This window comes from Mesoplodon densirostris, chromosome 7, assembly GCF_025265405.1.
Source record: "Mesoplodon densirostris isolate mMesDen1 chromosome 7, mMesDen1 primary haplotype, whole genome shotgun sequence".
NCBI lineage: Eukaryota > Metazoa > Chordata > Mammalia > Artiodactyla > Ziphiidae > Mesoplodon > Mesoplodon densirostris.
This window is the reverse complement of record NC_082667.1, coordinates 111,657,697-111,683,040: the sequence shown is the minus strand read 5'-3', so window position 1 is coordinate 111,683,040 and position 25,344 is coordinate 111,657,697. Positions and strand designations below refer to the sequence as shown.

Genomic DNA, 25,344 nt, shown 5'->3' with positions numbered 1-25,344 from the left:
CTTGCTGTCATAGTACTTCTCTCGCTTGTCAGTCTGGATGGAACGGATGACGTTGCCAGCGTACTCAATCACCATCTCACCTGCATCGATGTTTCTCTTACAAAAAAGACCCCGGCCATGGATGGGAGACCTAGGACATAAAGATGGAAAAGACATCAGCCGCAGATTTTGCAAATAAGGTTAAATGTGTGAATACATGAATATATGAATAAAATCTCCTGGTCTATTAGTTCCCCAGGAGAGACAGACTTGGAAAGAATCTGGACCCACCTGATTTGAGTATATTAATCACTCTAACAAACAGCCAAGGATTAAAGATTTCTCTGTTCCAAAGCCCACCAGAAGTAGCAATACTTTAAAGCTTACTGTGTTAAATTCCTCGTTCAACACAAGGAGTTGCAGGGTCCCAGGATATCAGGTTCAATTAGAAATATCGATAAAAACCTCACTTACTGAATGAAGGAGGTCACTCCAGCATTTGATCCACTTTGATTTTGGAAAACTTCATTAGTTTTCTATAATTCTTTCTACAATTTTAGCCATACCTGTAGACACCAACTGCCTCCTTAGAAGTCTTTTTTAAGTGCCGGAAACGCATGGGCATTGGCAGATCCATACTAGTTGCCCTCCTAAAGAGAGACGGTTCGTTATTAATGAATTCTCTTCAGGAAATCATCAGTTTTGAGTCTTGGATCCAAGGTTCCTAGAACGTATGACTACACTATTCTGTGTGTTCGATCCCAAGCATAACAAATGCCTTATAAAATTAGGCCTAAAATATAGTATGTTATATATGAAGTCTGTGGTGGTACATGCAAAGCTGACAGATACTACAGTTAAAGAAAGTAAAATATACATCTTACAGTTATTTGAATTTCTCCTCTAAAACACATTCCTCTCTCTTTGACAGCCAGCTACTGTTACTTCAACACAAACTCTATTTCAGTCTTCTTAAATGTTATCTGGGAAATTGTGATCTAAGCAAAACTGCAACAGAGGGAAGCAAAGAGTATTTCTTTTTTTATTTTATTTTAAAATTTTTTATTGAAGTATAGTTGATTTACAATGTTGTGTTAGTTTCTGGTATATAGCAAAGTGATTCAGTTATATGTATATTCTTTTTCACATTCCTTTCCTTTATGGTTTATTACAGGATATTGAATATGGTTCCCTGTGCTATATACAGTAGCACCTTGTTGTTTACCTATTTTATATACAGTAGTTTGTACCTGCTAATCCCAAACTCCTAATTTATCCCTATCACCTTTCCCCTTTGGTAACCAAAGTTTGTTTTCTGTGTCTGTGAGTCTGTTTCTGTTTTGTAAATAAGTTCATTTGTATCATATTTTTGATTCCACATATAAGTGACATCATATGGTATTTGTCTTTCTCTGACTCACTTCACTTAGTATGATAATCTCTAGGTCCTTCCATGTTGCCGCAAATGGCATTTCATTCGTAAAAAGTATTTCTTATGACCGCTCTCTACTCCAGGCTTACCGAGCTGACTTCAGCTGTACCTCCTCCTCTTCCTCATCATTGGGGTTGTATTCAGGAGGCTGCCGGTGTTTAGAAGCCAGGAAGTTAAACATGTCAAATGCTGACTTCCTGGAGCCAAAAGATGAAAATATACTTAGAGAAATACTTTAACAGAACCAGTGAAGGACAGTGTTAACACTGGAAATCTCAAAGGTTAAGTGGGAAAATAATTGTATCATTAGATCATAAAATCAAGACCTCAAACTGCTTACGGAAAGGAAGAGAACTTGCCTCAGGTGGACTTCAGCCCTGGCCGAGCCATGAGGATTCAGTGGAGGTTCATTGGCCTCCTCTGGTTTGTGGAAACGGAATTTGTAATTCCTACAGTGCTTGGCACCAGAGAGTTGCTCAATCAGGAACACAACTGCATCGTGGAGAATCCCCAGCATCCTCAAACCGTTCACACCTGCAGGATCAAAGGCACCAGGGTAGTGAGGAGCCCAGCCAACAGGAAGCTGCATAGAACCACAGAAATGCCTAAGCTAGCGAATCACTCTGCCAGAGGCTGCTCAAGGGTGAATTATACTAAAGACAAGCTAGAAATTAACATTAGATAGCCATTAAAGTGATGCAGGTACAGATCCATCAATATGGAAAACATTCATGATAATGATAGATTGAGTGAAAAAAGCATGCCACCCAACTATGGACTATTTTCTATGTTCTCTATGTACACAGAAATGCTATATGTGCTATTTCATTTCGTGGCATAATGACCACACCAGGCAGGAAATGCTAGCTCCATCTCAAGGTAAGTAAACCTGGGCTCACACCCAAGGTCACAGAGCTACTGTGACAGGATTTGAACCTTGGTCTGTATAACTCTAACTATGATTCCATTTTTGTTTACAGGTAGTGGAGTAATAAGCTCACATGCACACAGGCACCTCACTAAAATTCATAAAGAATGTTAGTGAACCTCTAACACAGAACTCTCTTCCGTGCTGTTACAGTGAGCTTATGAAGAAATACACTCAATAGCCACTTTGTTTTACTCAGTCTTATTCCATTAATGAGCATTTCTTATTTCTTTTTATTAAAAAAAAACCATTTATGTAAGTCTGCTGGCATAGATGGTGAAAGGCTTTCTAAAATGATTGGCTTCAGGATTGCCCTGGTGGTGCAGTGGCTAAGACTCTGCACTCCCAATGCAGGGGGCCCGGGTTCAATCCCTGGTCAGGGAACTAGATTCAACATGCATGCCACAACTGAAAGTTTGCATGCCACAACTAAGGAGCCCACGTGCTGTGACTAAGACCCGGTGCAACCAGATAAATAAATAAATATTAAAAATAATAATAATAAAAAAATTAAATGATTGGCTTCTTTCCTTAAAGGATGGGACACAGTAATAATTGCCATACCTCTTTTTAACACTAGCAAATAGCTAGTTAAATAAATAGTAGTCTATCATTTACAATTACTGTTTTTGGTATTAATAGATACCAAAATAATAATAGCATCTATTGTGGACAAGATATTTCATAGGCATAACTGTGTTAGGATCACACATGCAATTCCAACAGACACACAGTTTGTGTTATAAAGCATATTTATAGAGATGCAACCCCAGTGTAATCTGGGGCCATATGCTATGTCTGGAAGGATATCCGTGTTTCAGTGTTAACAACTACTTCTAGGAGGTGGGACCCCGTCCACCAATTTGTTATTGTGGTGATTAGCTTCTCCAAATTTTAAAATTCTACATCTTGTATAATTTTTTAAAAGAGGGGAAAGGTGGGCTTCCCTGGTGGTGCAGTGGTTGAGAGTCCGCCTGCCGATGCAGGGGACACGGGTTCATGCCCCGGTCCGGGAAGATCCCACATGCCGTGAAGCAGCTAGGCCCGTGAGCCATGGCCGCTGAGCCTGCGCGTCTGGAGCCTGTGCTCCGCAACGGGAGAGGCCCGCGTACCACCAAAAAAAAAAAAAAAGAGGGGAAAGTTATTATCAGGTGCCTAATTTCCACTTCACTTACAATAATCTCTAAGGAATATAATTTGGTTTTAGTGGCAAGCAGAAAGTTAAGTCTCCAGATAAGCAACATTGTTATGATCACAATCGTTGCTCCGATTAGAACTTAACCTATAAAAGTATAAAACACAAGTCGACAATATAAGAGCTTGAAGTCATATATAAGACAATGGCAAACATTTTTTTTTTCTATACAACACTGACTTTCCCTAAGAATTTCTTCCTAGGAGTTTTAGATTGCTGTGGATTCCTAGGTAGAAAAAGCCATTAAAAAACATACTTAAGTGTATTTTCACAAAATTCATTTTAATGTTTAGGCTGAGTGTTCATCTCTAGTGTTCAACCTTCACTGCAGGGCTTACAATGAGATTGGACACTGTGTCAATAATGGGAAAAGAAAGATGAGTTACACATGGCCCCTGTTCTCAAGGAGCCCTTGGCAGAGGGAGGCAGATATGAACACAAACCTTGCAATGTGAAAGCAACCAGATAAAGGTATAGTATAAAGTACTACAACAGGGAACAATCTTTTCTCATGTGGGCCATTCACTTGTTCATCCAACAAACATTTACTGAGCACCTACTGTATCTCCCGCATTCTTTCCATCTCTCCACTGTGCCAGACAGAATCTTGGGAAAACAAAGGTGAACAAGACAGGAAGGTACCCGAGACAGAAAGGTCTCAGATTTTTTTTTTTTAAAATAAATTTATTTATTTATTTTTGGCTGAGTTGGGTCTTTGTTGCTGTGCGCGGGCTTTCTCTAGGAGCGGTGAGCGGGGGCTACTCTTCGTTGCGGTGCACGGGCTTCTCATTGTGGTGGCTTCTCCTGTTGCGGAGCACGGGCTCTAGGCGCATGGGCTGCAGTAGCCATGGTTCGCAGGCTCTAGGGCACAGGCTAATTAGTTGTGGCACGTGGGCTCAGTAGTTGTAGCTCGCGGGCTCTAGAGCGCAGGCTCAGCAGTTGTGGTGCACGGGTTTAGTTGCTCTGCGGCATGTGGGATCTTCCCGGACCAGGGCTCAAACCCGTGTCCTCTGCGTTGGCAGGCGTATTCTTAACCACTGCGCCACCAGGGAAGCCCAGGTCTCAGCTTTAATGTCACCAGAACCCTTGGACCCTTACCTAATACCATATATAAAAATTAACTCAAAATGGGTCAAGGACCTAAACGTAAGACCTAAAACTATAAACTCTTAGAAGAAAACATAGGACAAAATCTTCAGGACACTGAATTTAGCAATGATTTCTCGGATATGACATCAAAAGCACAGGTAACAAAAGAAAAAAGAGACAAAGTGGACTTCATGATGATTAAAAAATTTTGTGCATCGATAGTATTAAAAAAAGCAAGTATTGGGCTTCCCTGGTGGCACAGTGGTTTAGAGTCCGCCTGCCGATGCAGGGGACACGGGTTCGTGCCCCGGTCCGGGAAGATCCCACATGCCGTGGAGCGGCTGGGCCTGTGAGCCATGGCCGCGGAGCCTGCGCGTCCGGAGCCTGTGCTCCGCAACGGGAGAGGCCACAACAGTGAGAGGCCCGCGTACCGCAAAAAAAAAAAAAAACCTAGTATTCAGTGATTTCTCTGAATTCTATCTCAAATCCCTTCAGTCAGGATAATGATCTTAATTTGGCATATTAGGGTACTTAAATAAATCATGTCAGGTTCATTACTTTATTTTTATTTTTTTATTTTTTGCTGCACCACACAGCTTGTGGGATCTTAGTTCCCCTACAAGGGACTGAACCTGGGCCCTCGGCAGTAAGAACAGAGTCCTAACCACTAGACCGCCAGGGAATTCCCAGGTTCATTATTTTAATTAATCCTCACAACAAATTTTGAAGGTTGCATTAATATTCCCACTTAAGGAGATTAAGCCTTGAAGAAGTAAATTAGCTTGCACCTGAAATAATATTGATAGCAAAAGGGCAGAAATGGGACTTGAACTCAGTTTCTGTCTCCAGAGTTCATGGTTTCTAACCACCATTCCATGTGGCAGCAAAAGACATGGATAAATGAAAGCAATCTTTGTGCCGTTGGCGAAAAGGGCTGAGCTACTCAATTTGAGACTGAGAACACTGAGCTCGGGATGCTGGTTTCCTCCAGGAGCAGAGTCTTACACATATTATCAGTAATCATTTCAGAGTGACTCCTGGGAGAGGCCATGTACAAATTTAATTATAGTTCACCCAATGACTGCCACAGTTGGACAGAGCAGGACCTATGAACCATATTTTCCTGCCCCCAAAATATCTCCCTCACCAATCTAAAAAAAACAAAAAACAAAAAAGACACTATCCAGAGTAAAAAAGGAGGCAGCCCACAGAATAGGAGAAAATATTTGCAAATCATATATCTGATAAGGGATTAATATCCAGAATACATAGAACTTCTAAAACTCAACAACAAAAAAGCAAACAACCTGATGAAAATATAGACAAAGGACTTTGAATAAACATTTCTCTAAAGAGGATATATAAATGGCCAGTAAGCACATGAAAAGATGCTCAACATCTCAAGTCATTAGGGAAATGTACAGAAAACAGTAAGTACTGGTGAGGATGCGGACAAATCGGAATTCTTGTGTACCATTGGTGGGAACGTAAAATGGTACAGCCACTGTAGAAAACAGTATGGTGGTTTCTCAAAAAATTAAAAATAGCATCCCCATATGATCCAGCAATTCCACTTCTGGGTATATACCCAAAAGAACAGAACGCAAAATCTTAAAGAGTTCTCTGTACACCCATGTTCACAGCAGAATTATTCAAAACAACAAAAATTTGGAAGCAATCCAAGTGCCCACAGATGGATCAACTGATAAAGTAAATGTGATACATACATACAATGGAATATTATTCAGCCTGAAAAAGGAAGTAAGTTCTGCAACATGCTACAGCAAGGATGCACCTTGAGGACATTATGCTGAGTGTACTAAGCCAGTCACAAGAGGACAAACACTGTATGATTCCACTTATATGAGGTACTTAAAATAGTTATAAATCACAAAGACAGAAAGAATAATGGTGGTTACCAGAAGCTGGGGGAAGAGGAGAATGGGGAGTCACTGTTTAATGGACATAGAGTTTCAGATTTACAAGATGAAAAGTTATGGGGATGGATGGTGGTGCTGGCTGCACAAAAAGGTGGATGTATTTAACACCACTGAACTGTATACTTAAAAATAATTAAGGGCCTCCCTGGTGGCGCAGTGGTTGAGAGTCCGCCTGCCGATGCAGGGGATACGGGTTCGTGCCCCGGTCTGGGAGGATCCCATATGCCGCGGAGCGGCTGGGCCCGTGAGCCATGGCCGCTGGGCCTGCGCGTCCGGAGCCTGTGCTCCGCAACGGGAGGGGCCACAACAGTGAGAGGCCCGCACACCGCAAAAAAAAATAATAATAATAATTAAGATGAGATATGGGGATGTATGTATACGTATAGCTGATTCACTCTGTTATACAGCAGAAACTAACACACCACTGTAAAGCAATTATACTCCAATAAAGAAGTTAAAAAAAATAAAAAGAATAATTAAGACAGTAACTTTTATGTTATGTGTATTTTACCACAATAAAAAAGATTCATCTGTAAAAGAAAAAAACGAATGAAGTACTGAGACAATGTTACAGTAGAGAGAAACCTTGAAAGCATCATGTTAAATGAAACAAGCCAGTCACAGAAGGCCACGTATTATATGATTCATTTCTGTAGGAAATGTACAGAACAGGTACATCCAGAGGGACAGAGAGTAGATTAGTGGCTGCCGGGGGCTGGGGCTGAGCAATGACTGCTAATGGCTATGGGGCTTCTTTTAGGGACGACGAAAATGTTCTGCAATTACACAGCTCTGTGAATACACTAAGAGCCATCAATTTGTATGCTTTAAATGGGTAAACTGTGTAGTGTAAGGTTGATATCTCAATAAAGCTATGAAAAATGATTTTTTTTTAAAAAGAAGGTTGATTTTTTTTTTTTTTTTTTTTTGGTGAAATCAACCCTGTAGCTTAGACCCACAGGTTACCAGAGGATACCGAGACGGCAGTAAAATGACCGCTGCAGCATTACCTGCAAATGAGAGCTGCTTTAGGCGGGCGTTGGACCGAGCCTCCTGGACTTTGTCTGTCAATGACTTCCAGGCATCTGTGAGGAAATAAGATAATTCAGTCAAACATCTCTGAACGCCAATGATGTGAAAAGATCCCCTGCTAGAACAGCTTTTTGTCATTTTCTTAGTTTAAATCAGTTCAGTGAATAAGAAAGAAGCTGGGAAGGTGCCCCACCCAACAGTGCTCCCTTCTGTTACAAAGGATACAGAAGATGTGAGGAGGTTTCCACCTTCTGAAAATGACCCCTGCATCCTCAAAGCACTCACTTCCCGAGGGGAGTCCAGGTCCCAAACCTGAATGTGTGGTATTAACTCTACTCCCTGTACTGCTAACCCAAACAACACCAGCACCAACGGTTAACCAGGACGGTGGGAAGGAGATCACAACCTCTCAGTCCCCTACAATGAAGGGCTGTAACTAGAAAACCTTTACAATCCCTTCCAGCTCTAACCTAAGAGTCTACGATCTCTTCCTATCTGTTGGATTTTTTCCCACACTCCACACTCAATACATCTTACGCAGAGTGTGTACACTCAAACTAGTTATTTTTTTGTTCTCCTTACATGTCTTTTTTTTTTTTTTTTTTTTTCAGTCACCCAGGCCAGAATCTTCAGAGGCATCTTTTTTTTTTTTTTTTTGCTGTACGCGGGCCTCTCACTGTTGTGGCCTCTCCCGTTGCGGAGCACAGGCTCCGGACGCGCAGGCTCAGAGGCCATGGCTCACGGGCCCAGCCGCTCTGCGGCACGTGGGATCTTCCCGGACCGGGGCACGAACCCGTGTCCCCTGCATCGGCAGGCGGACTCTCAACCACTGCACCACCAGGGAAGCCCCAGAGGCATCTTTGAGTCCTCTCTCTCTACCCTCTATATCCAAGCAGTCATGACTGTGTCTGTTCTTCTCTCCTTTCTTCTCCCACTGGAAGTGGGCTTTATTACCTGACATCTCTACTGTAGCAATACTCTCACTAGTGGCCTCTTGCCTTCTAGTGTCTCCAATTCCATCTATCTCATATGGAGCTGCTCACATAAATGGTACTACTGCAGCCCTAGCTGAGCAGAGCCTGGGCTGTTGGGCTGGCCTAATTTAATCCACTCACCTTCGATACTTTCCGCACAGATCTGAAAGCCATCGTCACTTGAAATTTCAAAAACAAGTCCTTTTTTGGGCTTTTTCTCAGCAATGCTTTCCTTCCGCTTCTGTTCTTGCTGGAGCCAAAGCATCAGTGGAGAGCTGAAATTACTTTCTTCTTCTTCCGCTGTTTTAGGTTCTGTGAGGGAGAAAATAGATAGGGGCCAAAGTGGATGCCATAGCAAACACCTACTGAGGACTTTATGCACGTTATCTCCAAGCCTAACAACATTACACAGCTGGTTTTATTACTCCCGTTTACAGATAACAAACCTGAGGTTCAAAGTGGTGGAGCAGCTTGCCTGAGGTTATAGCTAGGAAGTGACCAAAACTAGAATTTTTTTTTTTTAATGTGAAGTTATGCTATCTCTCTTGGTAGTTTCTGGTATAACAATCTGACAGTTTTTCAGTAATTGCCCTCAACAGAGTCAAAGCTAAAAAATAACGATGGTTAACATGTATGAAACACTACATATGAGGCACTCTTCTAGGAACTTCCTGTATTAACTCAGATAAACCTCACAAGTCCAATGAGGTAGGTGAGAAATTATCTACATTTTAAAGGTGAGAAAACTGAGGCAGAGAGAGGTTAAGCAGCCCATGTTCATACAGCTAGTAAGTGGTAAAGCTGGGATTTCAACCTATCTGACTGCAGAGCCGGTACTCTCAGCCACCACCCCTCACACTGCCTTCTTACAGAGAGATGGATCAATCCTCTCCAGGAATCAGCAAATCAGCAGAATGTGACTGCATCCCAAATCATATGGCTAAGCATTTTCTCTGCCTGCTTTTCTTCTGGGAATCCCCTCAACGGAAAAGGACAAAGTCTTATATCCAGAGTTCTCTGTCTTGAAGTGACTAGTTGTTTACTGATGAAATTCATCAGGACAGAAGTGCTATGGAGATGTATCTGGAGTCATAACCTAAATCTGGCTCTATTATATAATAAAAATGGTTCTTGGTCTTCACTAGTGACAACTAAAGGATGAAGGCAGCTTATTGTGACCTATTTCAGTCACACTGCTGTTACAGCAAACAGAGCAGAAGAGTATTTATAGGTTTTAGTTTCATGTCCTTTGGCCAATCACTTAACATCTTTAGCGCTTTGACCTTTTTTTTTTTTTAATCTAGAAAGTCAATAGGTAGAGAAGGTGACTTTTACAGTACTTCTGGCTTGAAAATTCTGATTCTAACCCGTTACCCATCTAACCTGTTACCCACCCACATACCTGAATTTTCTTGTTCATCTGCTGGATTCTGTGTTGTCTGAATCTCAGGAAGAACAGCCACTTGCCTACATGAAAAGAAAACCAAATGTGAGATGTAACACCAGCTAGTTCTTCAATTCAAAGATAAAAACTGTCCACAATCTACCATACAGCTGTATCAGTTATAGAAAACAACCACTAGACATGAATCACAGGATGCTTTGTGAACAACCTGTTGAATGAACACACCACCACACTACTGTACGATACATAACATCAACTATCTTTTGTGAGATTCTCTCCCAAACATTTGACATGAAGTTTTTGCTTTTGGAGTTGTAGACTGTGTCCTTAAAATTCTTCTCATACCTACCCTAACTGTTAGAAAAAAATAAAAGGACGCTTGTTAGAAGCAGTTCTGGAGTTCCTTAAGTGAGTTAGCTGGTTTAATTAAAAATAAAAGCAGCCTGCATGATGAACCAGTAAACCATACCTATTTTCACTTTTTACAATTAATTAAATCCTGCAAACAATCCAGATGCAGACCAAGAGGGAACTAGTTAAATAAACTACTGTAGGTCTACACAACAGAACTGGAGGCAGCCATTAAAAAATGAAGTGGCATAGAGATATGTGCACAATACAAGAGCTGAAAAAAAACAAGTATAGAACAGCATGTACGGCATTATTTATTTTATGTAAAAAAGGTATATACGTATTCAAATGTACACCATGCATATCTGTATGCATAGAAATGTTGGTATGAATGAAAACAAATTACGAGCAACGATTACCTCTAGGCAATAAACTGGGAACAGGGTAGGCAGGAAGAACATGGAGCCATCACCCATTATTTAAATAATTCTTTTTTTTTTTTTTTTCTTTTTCTTTACAAACATGTATTAATTCCACTAAAAAAACTTTGGCCAAAAAAAAAAAAAAAAAAATCAACACAAATCAGGAAGGACTATTTTGTAAATGAGGTGGACAGAACTGAGTGCTTCCCCTCAAGGAACTAAGTCTTATACTTACCCTGCAGGCTGCCCACACTCTTTCTGTGGTGACTGCTCCACGTTAGCTATATCCTGCTGCTCAGCCTCTGCTCCTGGAGTCCTGGAACAAAATCATGTGTATCTTTTCAAGAAGAACAACAGTAAATATGTACCCAACATGGAGGTTAGTCTAAAGAAACGACTCTAACAGGATCTGATAAAATTTATGGGCTGACAAAACTAACCTGTGGTGATACGGGTTAGACAGTGGTTACCTTGGGGGGTACTGACTGAGAGAGGGCACCAGGAGCCTTCTGGAACACTAGAAATATTTTATGTTATGATCTGAATGGCAGCTCCATGGATGCGTACCTAGGTAAAAATTCACTTTGTGTACTTTATGTATATTTTAATGATGACGTTTCAGAAAAGGACACCATGAGGATCTACAACAGGTGGTTCTGCCTTCCAGACAGGAGTCATCCCTTAGTATCCTAACTAAGCCTCAGCAAAAAGGAAACAGGAGCAAACAGCAGCACTGTTCTAAATCAGCGCAAACAGCGGTTAAAGACGTGGTTCTATCCAAGGGACCAACTGCCCACGGATGGAACTAAACTTTACTCTATAAATCACCACTGTGAGGGAAAAAAAAAAAAAAAAAAAAAAAAAATCAAAGTCAAAGCCCAGAAAACCCAAGTAATGCAACTTGGGCAGAGGTGTGTCCCTCCCAGAAGACCACTTCAACGGCCTCTAATCCAGGGCACGAAACCCCTCAGACCCAGCAGAGCCAAGGTCTGCAGCTCTCACCCTGTGACTGAGGTCGGGGGCGTCGTGTTGGCTTCCTGGTCTGGAATGTGTGCTTCAGAAGAACTGGTCCGCGAGTGGGAAACTTTGTGCTTCTTGCCACTCCCTTTGTCCAAGGGCAGCTGAATCCGTTTGATTTTTGGTTTGGGTTTCAGGGGCCCCGGCACTGAGGGACTTGTTGACTGCTGTCCAGAGGACGGAGAGCCCCCGGGAGAGGTGGAGCTGGCTTGCATAGCTGAGGATAAAGCCTTATTCTGCTCCAGCCCCATGCTATTAGGAGCATCTACCGTCTGCGTAAAGTTGGAGCCCTGGGTCCCTGGAGCAGAATCAAGATCCCGCTGGGAAGAGAGAATCCCCGTTTTGCTGGCGAGGAGCTGGTTCACATGCTGGAGCTGATAGTGTTCTTCTGCTTCCCCTGAAGGCGAAGCAGCTGTTATGCCCGCAGTCTGAGCCGAGGGGAGCACACAGATGCTAGATGCTGCCGTCATTGCAGCAGTAGAGGGAGTCTGTGACGTCCCCAGTTGTGGAAACATTCCTGAACTTGGCGGTAAAGCCACAGGCTGGTCTTGAATCCCCAGGCTCTGCTGGCTGGCTTTGATTAAAAGATTGCTTATGGAGCCAATATCCGGGCTACCAAGCAACCTCGGGTTGGTTAACGCGACATGTCCTGGAACGGACGCGCTACTTGTAGGGGCGGTTGTCGTTTGCATGGATACAACGTTCAAGACGGAGGAACCGGAGGCCAAGCCAGACACAGGCCCTGACGTGAGGTGGCCGGTATCCTGGCTCATGGTGGCCGCACCCGCCGCCGGGGCAGCAGTTCCTCCCACATTCTGCGGTAACAGGGGCGCCTGTTCAAAATACATGATGCCGGACTTAGACCTTTTTATGATGTTGGGGACAGTTCGGTGAGATGAAGTATTAAGTGACCCCAAGTCTAACAGATTGGGATGATTTGGAAGCTGGGAGGGTGTGAAGTTAATCAATGTCATGTTGGAAACCACGTCAGAAGGGGCGATGTTTGAAGGGGTACTAGAGGGAGCGAGTTTTTTATTCTTTCGGGTCTGCAGGCGAGATATGGGTCTTTTCTTGAGTCCAGAGGATGGAGTGGCTACCGTGGCACTGAGCTCTGTCCTCTGGCTGGCTTCTGAGACCAAAAGCTGGGGATCTGGAGGAGGCTGGACCCCGATAAGTAGGCCTGAAGGAGAACTGCTGATGTTTGGTGGGAAGCTACTCTGAGTAGCTGCAGGGAAGGAATGTAAGTGCTGGTGATGAGGCATGGGGAGCAATCCTTTGCTAGCAGGAGGGAATAAAGACTGGGAAGTCGGCAGGCTTGGACTGAGTCCTGTGGTTAGGGTGAGACCACTTCCCATGGGCCCCAATACTGACGTATTTGTCTCCATCACACTGGGTGCTGAACTAACAGAAGAGGTCAGCTGGATTTTTTGGGTCACTCCATTCGGAAGAGTCTGGAGAACGTAAAGTGGCTGCATGTTCTGGTTAACAACAATGAGTTTCTCGGTGGCTGGTTTCAGGTGGGGCGGAGTGGTCTGGACAGCGGCATTAGAAATCTGAGACGGGCCAGGGCTATCGGTAGAGTTGGGCACGTATTTCTGGTTCTGGATAGGAACGGTAGGGGAAACAGGTACCTGAAGGCCAGGGGTGCTACTATTTCTAGTTAAATCCTGATTGTTGCCATGACCTTGCTCCACCGAACCACAAGGAGGGCTGGAGATGTGGTCTGCATCCATGTGACCTTGGATAAAGTGGTCAGGAGTCATGTGGCCTTCAGGGCTGGGGTCTACTCCTGGACTCAGCAGGGAGGAGTCACCTTCAGAGGAGGCCACAGATTTTTCTGGGATGGTTCCTCTCTTCTCTCCTGAGTCTGAGATTACAGCTAGCCTACTGGGGTTCTGGCTCGGGACAGTGGGACTCCGGGTGGTCAGGACAGAGAGGTCTGAGGGCAGCTCCAGTGGCAACTCGAACTGCTCCTCTGCTGAGATGGAGGAAGAGACACTGCTGTCCACGGCTTCCGCTGTCGGCAACTGCTGAGAAAACACTTCGAAAAGACCCATGTCTTTTTCACGATTACTATCAAGACCCAAACCTTCACCAAGATTCAGGAGTTCCGACGAAGAGGACTCTGGGCTCTCACCCAAAGCCTGCATGGATGGAGTATTCTTTAGTACAAAATCCATAATGTCTGAGGGCAGGATGTTCCCACAGTCATCACTGTTGTTATTATCTGAATCCGATTTCAGGAGCTCAGTATTATAGGTGTCCAGTAAGTTTTTGTCTGAGGGGGTGCTTGTGTGGACCCTGCGGCTTGACTCCAAGGAGCTGAGCTGAGCTTCCAAGGAATCCTGTCCCTGTGTTTTCACTCTGCTCACAGAGTGGCAGTTATCCATCTTTGGCTCACTTTTGTGGCCAACAGAGCTCTTAATGACATGCTCTTTTTCACCAGTGTCTTCAGGCCGATCCATCTTCAAGTTCTCTGTTCCGTTTTCTTTACTGTTTCTTTTTGGGATCTGGCTGCTTTTCCTCGTTGTGGCTGTGACGCTAGTATCACTCTCTGTCCCATCGTCAACACCATCCAACTGTGAGATTTTGGGAAGATCACATTGCTCCTCCTCCCGAAATAAATTATGGGGTGTCAGCCGTTCCTCTCCACCTGAAGAAATCACTGTCCTAGTGAAATTGTAATAGTATAAATCGTCTTCGTCGGAAGTGCTCAAGTCATCAGCCCCGTCCACCTGTCCTTCAGCGGATCTCTTGCCTCGCTTCTTCCCAGTTGAGCTGCTGTAAAACGGAATGTCTTCTTCGCCGTAGGACCTTACTCCATAGAGTGGGGTGAGCCCAAAGAACATGTTAGAACGTGCCCGGGCACTGCGACGGGGATATCTCCTCTTGAAAGAGCCATCCTCCTGAGGTTTGGGGCCATCTGGAAGCATGAGGTTTCTGTCCTGTACTGGAAGATTCTGATAGTTATTACTTTGAGAATCCTGGGATGAGGTATTACTGGGGCTTGCTTGGGCGACTGGACCATCTCCTGGACCTTCGGAAGTGGAAATTGGTTCTGGTGGAGACGCTGACTCTATCTGCAAAGGGGAAAGAGGACTACTTTCTTTTAGGGTGTTCTTGGACTGACTCTCACCCTCCATTTTTAGAGGTGTCAGTGTTACTTTGACTGTGCGTTTCCGGGGTGTCTGTAATTCCTTGGCAGACCCTTCTACTTGCACGGATGGAGCTTTGGGGACTCCTGGAATAGAATGGACTTTGTCCCCAATCTTATCAGAGGAAACATTATTACATGGTCGTTGCCCCATGAACTCAGGAGGCAAAACTTCATCAACAAACTCTGGCTTTAGGTTTCCTTCCTCACCAGTTGCCACCTGACCAGGTTCCAGAAAAGATTTACTGGAATGCTTTTCTTTGAACACGTCTCTACAAGATTTTTTCCCTTTCTGTCTCCTGTCTCTGGAGCTGGAGCCCACGTGTTCGTTGATAATGGACGATCTGTTGCTCACTCCAGATAGCTTCAAGGTTTTGACTTCAGTATCGTCATTGGGAGGGGAGTTTGCTGACTGGTTGGAATCTGTCTGTTGGTCTCGATCATTCCTCTGCCCTCTCAAATGGAGTGGCGGGAACGGGAGGGCCTCTTTAGAAGAAAATGGCACTGAAGACAGTTCAGCAAAAGTGCCCGTTTTACTAACGTTTAATTCTCCAGCTGTTGCGTTATGAACCTGTGGGGCCAGTTTCGGAAGGCCAGGGTAAGCCACACTATGTGCCGATCCCTCTGAGTTCTTGGCGCTCGGCATTTTGGTCTTCTCTCCCTTCGAAGAGGAGCTCTTGGATGCGGAGTCTGAAGCACTGGAATGCTTCATTTCTGAAGATGAAGAGCCATCGAAGTGACTGGTTTTAGTGCCCATAGTAACTACCGTCCTTTGCAGATGTGAAGAGGTGGGAGTGTTCTGCCCTAAATTAGTGTTAGAATTCAGCGGCCCTAAGACATGATCAACCGCTCTGGCACTTGACTCAAGATCTGCAGCGGTCCCTACGGTGGCGACTGAGGAAACACTGTTCCTGGAGTAAGTGCTCCCAGTTCTCATTGGAGACATTATCCGGAGTTTAGATCGCTGGGGTGACAAGGAAGAAGTACTGTGACGCCTGGAGCCAATGCTTCGAAGTCCAGAGGAGAGTAAAGGGTCACCCACTGTGACAATCTCATGGGTGGTTGGGGTAGGGCTTCCTAAACGAGAGAGAAAGTAATAAAGTCCATTACAGATTGGACACATGTGCTGTACCACTGGTTTCAATGACTTGGCTAGATATGTTTAGAGCTAACGGAAAATCAACATTTTTCCATTGGCAGAAGTCACCACGATAAAGGTGCCTGACAGCATAACAAACTAATCTTTGAGCTGACCTCCTTGGGTCGGGTAGATCAGTGAAGTCCTTTACCTGCAGAAGGCAGTGGCCGACAGCCAGGGGATCTCTGTGTTGGAGAATAGCTGGGTGTTCGAATCCTAGGGACCTTTGAGATGACGTGATAGAAACAGGAACCAGAGGTCTGTGAATGAGGAGGTCGATCTGGTGATGGAGGACTTACAATTTCAGCTGTGTTTTGACTTTCTTTAGGTGAAATTTCTGTGGCAGGAAATAAAAACTCTTACTAAAAAAGTTTAATTAAGATATCAAACAAATGAACCAAGAAAAAGCCAGCGGTCAGGTAAGTACCAGAACAGAAGCAAATGTGACCTCCCAAGGCAATGCCTTTTTCCCACCCGTCCATCACAACATCCCCCCACATCGAATTCAAGTCCCATCTTGATTAAAGACTAACCTGCAAAAGATGTTGGACTGTGAGCAATGGTCCTGTTTTCATCATGTTCAACAGTGCTGTTGATATCTGGCTCCACAACCGGAGGGCGGCATTCCACTATCTTGCATGTGTACACGCAGCGTTTGCGAGCATCCGTGGTGCTCCAGTACACCCGAGAACACCTGCACGCAGACGGCAACGGTCACCGTGAGTGCGAGGACAGAAGCAGAGACTGACATTTGTCAAAACCTCTTCTCAGCCTAGGTTCCCTGGCCTCCTTGATTTACAAAATTTAGCTTTATTTCATGGATTCTTATTAGAGGGTCTCCTGGTTAGGGTCTTCCAAGTTTTTTGAAGTCCTTGGTTTTTCCTGGCCTCTCAGAAAACAGTATCAAATCCTTTTTTATTGTGTTGTAAGCAGGGGACAAAATTAGTAAAACAGCCTAAAATGCAAAGGAAAAAAAATACTAACTATTGATACTACAAGAAATAGTTATTGGCCTTCAGGAAGGGATAACTGCCCCACCATGCGTACAAAGTGAGGAAAGAATAAACCTGGCGTGTTTCCTTTGGGAGAAAAGCCCCATGAGACAAGAGAAATGGAACTGCTTCAAATCTGCTGGATGCTGATGGAGCCTAGCTCTTTACATTAAGAGCTGCCAGCTGAATGTGGAGTAGAGACTGTGTTTTCACAACTGAAATGCAGAATAAATCAGAGTATATACAACAAAAGGAAGACTCCAAAGGGGAAGAGAGAGAAAGTGAATTTTAAATTTATATCGTCAGTTTGCCAGAAGTTTAAACAATTTGCTTCACGTGGGAAAGATTATAAATTCTTACTGGACTATTTGATTGTTATTGTAGGGGTTATTTTTAGAAGGACCTATAAAATGTACAACGTAAAATGAGGACAGAGGCATGAGGTGTTTGATCCCTGACAACAAACTGGACTTCTGAACTGAGGTGAATGGAATTCAGTGGGATCTTAAGAGACTGGCCTGGTGTTTTCTACCTAGGTTTTATTTGGAAATGATTCTGAAATTATGTCAACAATACTTTCCTTCTACAACTGGATCTAGCTGACATAAAATGATCTTTAGTCCCCATCTACGAGAAGTAGCAAAAAAAAAAAAGGAATTAGTTAACAGTCGCTAACAAGTATGGCTCTCCATTTAATGACCTACTCACTGCTTCAGAGTGCTCAAGGGGTGCGGCTGCTGTCTTCTCTCTACAGAGCTACTTACTGATATCCAATAGGAAAGAGCTTATCCTCACAGTCAGAGAGATCGTTCAGAATCCCTAAGCAGTCAATTGTCATGGAGCCTGAGGAAGAAAAGAAGAACTGATTAGAGGCAATCACGAGAAGGCCCACTTTATAACTGAAGACTAGAAAGTACCTCAGTGACACAGCCAGCCTTCCCCAACAACCAAGGCCCACGTCATACCAATCATCATGTGGATATTTTCTGGTTCTAAGCCATTGAGAAACTTCCTTCTCAAGCTGATTCCTTCAAAGTCCACAAACACTCTTCTAAAAACTTCAAATCCATTCTCAGGAACCACCTTAAATGAAAGGCCAGGGTAGCTATTAGGCGATCCCTTTTACACACCATACCCATGATACTGACTCAGAGGGAAAGTGCAGAGCGTATCTCAAAATCACCCTTCTGTTTCACCAGCAGTGCCTCTGTTATTGCTCCTAAGAGGAGGTGATTCTAGGAATACCTAGAATCACCTACTAGGAACGCCTAGGAGGATGGTGAAATACAGTTTACCGTCTTGCTAGTTTCAGCCTCTTTTCCTCGAGAACTCAAAAAGCAGCTAAAGCCGTCTCACCTCGCCTTTGATCAAATCCCGATGTCGTTGGCAGTATACTTTTTTATCATCCAGAAACACGCAGTTCTTGGCTCGGGAACACATGAAATGGTAGTTGCTGGTGCAGGATGTAAGGCAGCAACCCACAGTGGCTCCTGGCCTTTGGCAGAATTCACATCTCTACCAACCCAGAAAGAACAGAGTCCAGGTCAGACTTTCAGAAGCTGGAGCCATTTTCCATCTCCCCTAGAGAGTCACCCCATGCTGGGTTTCCCACAGTTCATTGTGCTATCGGTCATCTGCTGAATTACAGAGAAGTGATATGAGCCATAAAGCCTCCTCTACAAATCCTTTCTTTCCTATGGCCCACGCGGCCTATGATCATTTTTAAATATTACAATTTGATTTAGAACTTGAATCGAAACAGTGTTTTCTAGGATGCACGACGGATTTAGAGAAGATGAAACTTTGAAGATCGATGTAAAAACATCATCTTGGTAGAAAGCTGTTATATCCAAAAGAACTCAGTTCTGGAAAGATTATACGAGTCAGAGACATAACAGTTCTTAATTACTAGGCTTAACTGATGAATTTCTGTGATTCAAAGATTTCCTTCAACTAGGCTGTATGTGACTACCTCATTCTGTCACAGTCACGGTCTGGGCTCCTCTCCAGGGAAGACTTTTTATTTGTGCTCTCTGCACATTTTACTTATGCTTCTTACGCATGCGCTACTTTTTGTTTCTTCCTGATAATCCTTCATTGTCTCCCCCCGTCAAAATATAGTTTTAAAAATTTTACTCCTTCATAGCCTTTTCTGATTACTCTAAGCTGCTACCAATCACCTTCTACATCCCCGCTTCGTGTATATATTTTGTGGGTTTATCCTATGGAGCCTCAGAGTGCTGATTCAACTGGAACCTCTGAGGTCATTTTGTCTAAATCACTTAATAAATTAATACCTTTCTTGGGCATCTGAATTATCTCCCCAACTGGATAAGACTTTGTTTTCTATGTCTTTTGTACCCATCCTCCAAGGGTCAGGATAGCAATCTACCTACAATGTGCACAAATATTTGCTGCTGGCTAACCATTCTGAAGGAGCTATGAGAAACATCAGCGAGGCAGCATTTAGCCCCAGAAAGAACATCTGGAAACTGAGAGGGAGTCTCTTCCGTAACATTCACCCACAGGTTCTTACCAGCTGCTTGCCCCTGATCACAGCCATATGCACATTCTTCAGTGACCCATCATCATCTTCAAACACTTCTGCTGACCACAAAGCACAATTTACATGTGTCCATTCGTTTTGGCCAATGTAGAGCAAACGGCCAGCATCCTAGGAAACAAGACATTTCATTTTTTCTTTGAAGAATATAATGTCAAATAGGGTTTTCCTTGGTATTAGCTTTACCTCATTCAGGATAACTCCAGTAAATCAAGTCTAATTCTTTAACTTAGGGGTGCACACAAAAATCACAATTCAAAGTCTCTTTGTTTTCACTTCTCACCTTTTTCGATTACCTTTTCCACAGACTGGAAATATTTTATAATCATAAAGGATTAAAGAACAAGCAATATGTGACAGGTTTATAGAAGTGCCCCCTGACTTCTTTAAAACCATATTTCAAAGCCAGTTCTCTCAGCTTGCCTTAAAAACCTTTTTTAAAAAAACTGTAAGCTTACTATGTGCCAGGACCCAAATAAGGCTTTACATACATTATTTCCTTTAATCCTCATAACCATTCTGAGGTAAGATTATTATTATCCTCATTTTAAAAATGAAACTGAGGGTCAGAGAGGTTCAACTCTTTGCCAAGGTCAACAAGTAGGCGGCAGAGCACAGAAACGAATCCAGGCAAACTGCCAGACCTGGGGACCTTAACCACACTGCTAATAACTACATTAAACACAAGCTACTTAATGTGCAACTTCTGTTTTATTCACTTTCATAAAATATTTTTTTGAGGAACTGCCAATAGAAATTACAAGATATCAGCACGTTAATTTAAGGCAACTCATCCTTTAAATCAATTAAATCAGTTATAGGAAAAAAAACCCCAAATGCCACAAACTAAGTGACAAATATTCATTGAATAAATGGCACTGGTCACCAAGTTTAGACACAAAGAGGTCGTTATTGGCTAGTCTACTAAGCAGGACCCAGTGCACCAAGGTACTTACATTAGCACTGTCGTCACCGTACGTCAAACACAATGCACACTGTCTATTATCTTCTATGCCTGGGGGTGGGTTCAGTTCTGGACTGTCTTCTCGACTCCTATCAGTACCTTGGAACCCAGAAGACATACAGTTAAAACTGGCAATACTATGTCTGATATCAGGAAAAAAGAAAACAATTCAGCTTAAATAGCCTAGAGCCTATGAAATCAACACTTTCAAAAAGTGTTCAAAGTTACGCTATCTTACTATCCGTTACATTACTTGTATCAATTCTCTGGTAACATTCCAAGTGAAGCAAAAACAATGATTTTATTACATTTAAGGATCACCGGGAAATTTTTCCAATACGGAAGTACATTAAATTTAGAGTCACAAAGTCAATCGTTTGCACCCAGAGAGAAATGGATAACAAGTCTTCATTTGGTGTCTTACTCAAAATTGGTGGTGTAGGAGGATGCAGAGGAGTTGGTGAGTCTGGCTCTCCAGGCCCTTTAGGTTTGGGAGCTGGAATGATTTTCTTCATTAAAGGAGGCTGCTCAGTGTGGCTGTTTTCCTCTCGCTCCTGCCACTGAGCATAATTATGGTCAAGTGAAGGTGGAAGCACTGCGTTTGGTAACATCCCACTGCTGGAAATAATCGATTCAACAAGTATTTATTGAACTCCTACAAGATACCCAGAACTGTACAAAACAGTCAAATTCTTGATATCATCAGGTCTCAGGCCCGGGCACAAGCCTTTCAGACTGTAAGAACAAGTCACAGAATTTGAAAACTGCCTACACAGGACTTTATTATTCTTAAAAATATAATCCCGATGTATTGTGACTCTTGGTTAAACATCTAGAAACAAATGATAACCTTATCAATGTGTCAAAAGGATTTACTGGAATAAAAATTTAAGGTTAAATATGGAGAATCAAGAACTGTTGAGAACTACTGAGCCTGCGTGTCTGGAGCCTGTGCTCCGCAACTAGAGAAGCCGCCACAGTGAGAGGCCCACGCACCGTGATGAAGAGTGGCCCCCGCTTGCCACAACTAGAGAAAGCCCTCGCACAGAAACAAAGATGCAACACAGCAAAAATAAATAAATTAATTAATAAACTCCTACCCCCAACATCTTAAAAAAAAAAAAGAACTGTTGAGAGCACTATTTGAACGAATTAAGATAGAACCCAGTTATACCTGGCCTATATATACAGTACATGTATTGTACATATGCCACAAGTTCCCTAAAACAACAAATACATAAATAAAGAAAAAAAGGGCAGCAGACTGCAATAAACATTAAGTGTTGTCTCTAAAGCAGCAATAAAAAAGCATTTCAGGGCTTCCCTGGTGGCACAGTGGTTTAGAATCCGCCTGCCAATGCAGGGGACACGGGTTCGATCCCTGGCCCAGGAAGATCCCACATGCCGCAGAGCAACTAAGCCCATGCACCGCAACTACTGAGCCTGCGCTCTAGAGCCCCCGTGCCACAACTACTGAAGCCCGCGTGCCCAGAGCCCATGCTCTGCAGCAAGAGAAGCCATGACAATGAGAAGCCCGCGCACCGCAATAAAGAGTAGCCCCCGCTCGCTGCAACTAGAGAAAGCCCACGCACAGCAACGAAGACCCAACACAGCCAAAAAACAAACAAATACATAAATAAATTTATTTTTTAAAAAAGGCATTTCAACTGATTAATCTTTAATATTAAAACCTAGTCTAAAAAAACCCCTCAATCTAAAAATATAAGAACGCTCAGATTTCTAGCTGACGAAGCGAAAAAAAGTAATACTGAATTTACTCACTTGCTTGATACTTTATTTGGCTCCCAAAACCTGGACTTTTTGACACTGAACCATGGAAAAACACGTTCCATTTGCTAACAGAAAAACAAACAAACAAAATGTAAGCATGTGACCATTCATTTGGAAAGCACATAAAAATCAACAACTTCACACCAGCTTCTCTGTCAATATAAGGATGATTTCAGGCCACCAAGGGAAAGATCCATCCACTCTGGAACCTCACTAATCTCCTCCCAAAGAATCAGAGGAACGAATTAAACGAAAAATGATTTATACACATGACAAAGCAAAACATAGATGAGAACAAGTCTGTTCTGTTCATGTGGTAACAACCCACGGATTAAGCATCAAAGACACGAACTATTAATATCATTCACCCGAATAAAGAAGGACTTGACCATGCTGTTGGCTTTTTTAATCTCTGGCTGCCCTCCATCTGAGTTAATGGCTGCTTGAATGATCTTCACGATATCATCACTGAACTCCAACTGTATACAAAAAGAAAGCATTAATTATTCATAGAACAGTGTGCTCTCAAAACCACTTCCTCTTCCCTCCTAAATCATCCAGCACAGAGATCCAATAGAAAACGGACACCCCATTTTAATACGGTGTAATTTCTCTTTAGTGGAGACCTTTGGGATTCAGTTTATAACTAACTTGTGGCAGTCAAGACATGCCAGGCTAATAAGGTAAGAATGCAGATAAATTAGCTGTATCCTGGTAAGTTACCAAACAGGGCCACGATTTTTTACTTAGACTAAAATGAATAAACAACTGAATAGCAAACACGGACCATGAGATAACAGATGATCATTTCCTACACTTCCTTAAAATCATAAAATTAAAAGGCATCTATCTAGAAATGAACATCCATTATAAAAAGACATATTACTCGGATGTGATCTCAAAAGGGGCAAACCAATTAATTGCACATTAGTAATTTTCCATAAATAGTTTTAATATAAAAATAATTTTAATATAAAAATAATTTTTGAAGAACTCAGGTGAAAGCCAAATAAAAAGACACTACCTTCCCTATCATAACCATCTTCCAAAACACAGAACTAAAATAACTCACATATTTTTAGGTATTTAAAACCACATGACATTTCTAAATACAATACAAACCATCTTTTAATGCTAACACCCAGCCTCATCGCCCAAAAGACCCAAGGAAGCTAAACTGGAGCTGGAAATTTAGGTAGTTTGCTGTAGAGACATACCACAGATGTGTAGTTCCCTTGGTCCATTTTCCTCTTGACTCCTTCCAGATCTAAAGGCTGTTGATCTTCCTGTTTGCTGACCTCAGTAAGCACTGGTGGATCAGGCCCTTCTGGGGAGCTGCGGGAAGGTATACTCTCCTCTGTCTCAGGATTTAAGTCCGGAGGCTTGGCAGCCTGTCGTCAGGAAAGATATGTTTCTTTTATCTAACACTGAAAATGAGGCACCTATGCAGATTCTACTAAAATGAATAAAGATGGTACTGAATGATGCGTATTATAAAACCTAAAGAACGTGAAAATAATCACAGATTTCTCAAATACTAGAAAAGGAAAGTTAAAACGAGCTGGCTATCTAATAGCTTGGCTAGGTTCACTGAGGAGCTTTGCTTGACAACTCCCAACGTAGTATGAAGAAACAGAAACTGTCCAATTCCTTTTGAGTAAGACACAGATACTGCTAATTTTCCTATTCAAAAAACAGACTCTATTAAAAGATAAAGCAGCAGCCTAGCTCTGAGTTAAAGTTATCCATGTGGTTCTTCCAACATTATACCTGTGTTCCCAAAGACTACTTTATGTATATAGCTCATGACTTAAACGGACAAGAAGCAGTGATTTTCAAATCGTGTCCTGAGGAGCCCTGGAACTTTCCTGGAGCCGAAGGGTCTCTGGCCCCACTACCACCCTCGCAGATCAGGCCACCATCCTGCTCCCTCTTGCCTAGAGCACCACCACTGACTCCTAACCACGGCTCCTGCCTGTAGGCTCAGGCTTCTCCAATCCTTCCTCTCACTCCAGTCGGAATCATTTTTTTGTTTTTTAATTTTTTTCTAAGAAGCAACTCTGATCAGGTTACTCTTTTGGGTGAAGTCCTTCATTGGGCTCCCCATGGCCTTCAGAATACAAAGTCCAAATTTCATATTACAACAGCAAGACCTTTGAAAGAGATATGGCCCCTTCCTTCTTCTTACCCCAGAGAAGGGTTTTACTCTTGGTGCTAAAAATTTTCTTAATAGCCTAAGGCCAAAGCAAGGAACTCTACAAAACTAAATGAAGAGTGAGGCAAAAGAAAATAAAACTGAAAGGCGCACACACACAAAAACGCACACATTCCACGACTGGGCAAAAACCACCATTCGGAATACAAAATGAGACGTGGGCCTACCTGTCGGTAGCGTAGCAAGTGGCTGGTGGTCCGAGAGTTCAACAAGGCTGTCAGTACTTGCTTCAGAGAGATCTGGAGCTCTTTTTCAAGGGCCAGTCGCCACTCTGCCGGGTGCCGCTCAGTACAGTTCACACAAGTGTAGGCCACACTTTCCGGAAGATTAGACAGAATCTCATACATCTCATCTGGGAAAACAAAAACCTACAATGATGAGGTGCTCTGAAGAGTGGGAGACAGGGAAAAGAGAAAGCTATTCCACTGAACTTAATATCAAGCTGCAGGTTAGAACAGTATTAAGACTCTCATACCCCTGAAGAACTCATATGCATTGATCTCTGAAGGGACGTTATTAACACTAACTCAGGATTTAGTCACTGGAGAATCAATAGGTTATGGTATCCACAAAGGACAGCAAATAAGTATCTTAAAGGATGTGTTCAAGATAAATGAGCACAAATTTAACACAATGTTCTTATTTTAGAGACTAAAAAATAAATTTAAAAAGACTTCAAGTAACAACACTACCCTAATTTTATGTTTATAGTACTTTGGGGGCTGTAAATGCAGCTGTACCAAGAAAGAAGGAAACTGTAATA

General features: G+C 42.8%; 1 protein-coding gene across 2 annotated transcripts in view; it reads right to left on the bottom strand.

Annotated features, from left to right (window-relative positions):
* Positions 1–25,344, bottom strand: part of KMT2A (lysine methyltransferase 2A) — a 75,633-nt gene that overhangs the window by 5,540 nt on the left and 44,749 nt on the right. For both annotated transcript variants that reach the window (XM_060103178.1, XM_060103179.1), the window contains 21 exons: positions 24,749–24,933; positions 23,584–23,757; positions 22,735–22,845; positions 22,358–22,431; positions 21,000–21,193; positions 20,568–20,674; positions 19,585–19,722; positions 18,405–18,563; positions 18,014–18,131; positions 17,813–17,891; positions 16,590–16,750; positions 16,208–16,393; positions 11,750–15,995; positions 10,983–11,063; positions 9,972–10,036; positions 8,711–8,881; positions 7,574–7,648; positions 1,767–1,945; positions 1,501–1,604; positions 546–629; positions 1–130 (listed from right to left, as the gene is read on the bottom strand). In XM_060103178.1, coding sequence (XP_059959161.1) covers positions 1–130; positions 546–629; positions 1,501–1,604; positions 1,767–1,945; positions 7,574–7,648; positions 8,711–8,881; positions 9,972–10,036; positions 10,983–11,063; positions 11,750–15,995; positions 16,208–16,393; positions 16,590–16,750; positions 17,813–17,891; positions 18,014–18,131; positions 18,405–18,563; positions 19,585–19,722; positions 20,568–20,674; positions 21,000–21,193; positions 22,358–22,431; positions 22,735–22,845; positions 23,584–23,757; positions 24,749–24,933 — 6,821 coding nt within the window. The remainder of the gene's footprint in view (positions 131–545; positions 630–1,500; positions 1,605–1,766; positions 1,946–7,573; positions 7,649–8,710; positions 8,882–9,971; positions 10,037–10,982; positions 11,064–11,749; positions 15,996–16,207; positions 16,394–16,589; positions 16,751–17,812; positions 17,892–18,013; positions 18,132–18,404; positions 18,564–19,584; positions 19,723–20,567; positions 20,675–20,999; positions 21,194–22,357; positions 22,432–22,734; positions 22,846–23,583; positions 23,758–24,748; positions 24,934–25,344) is intronic.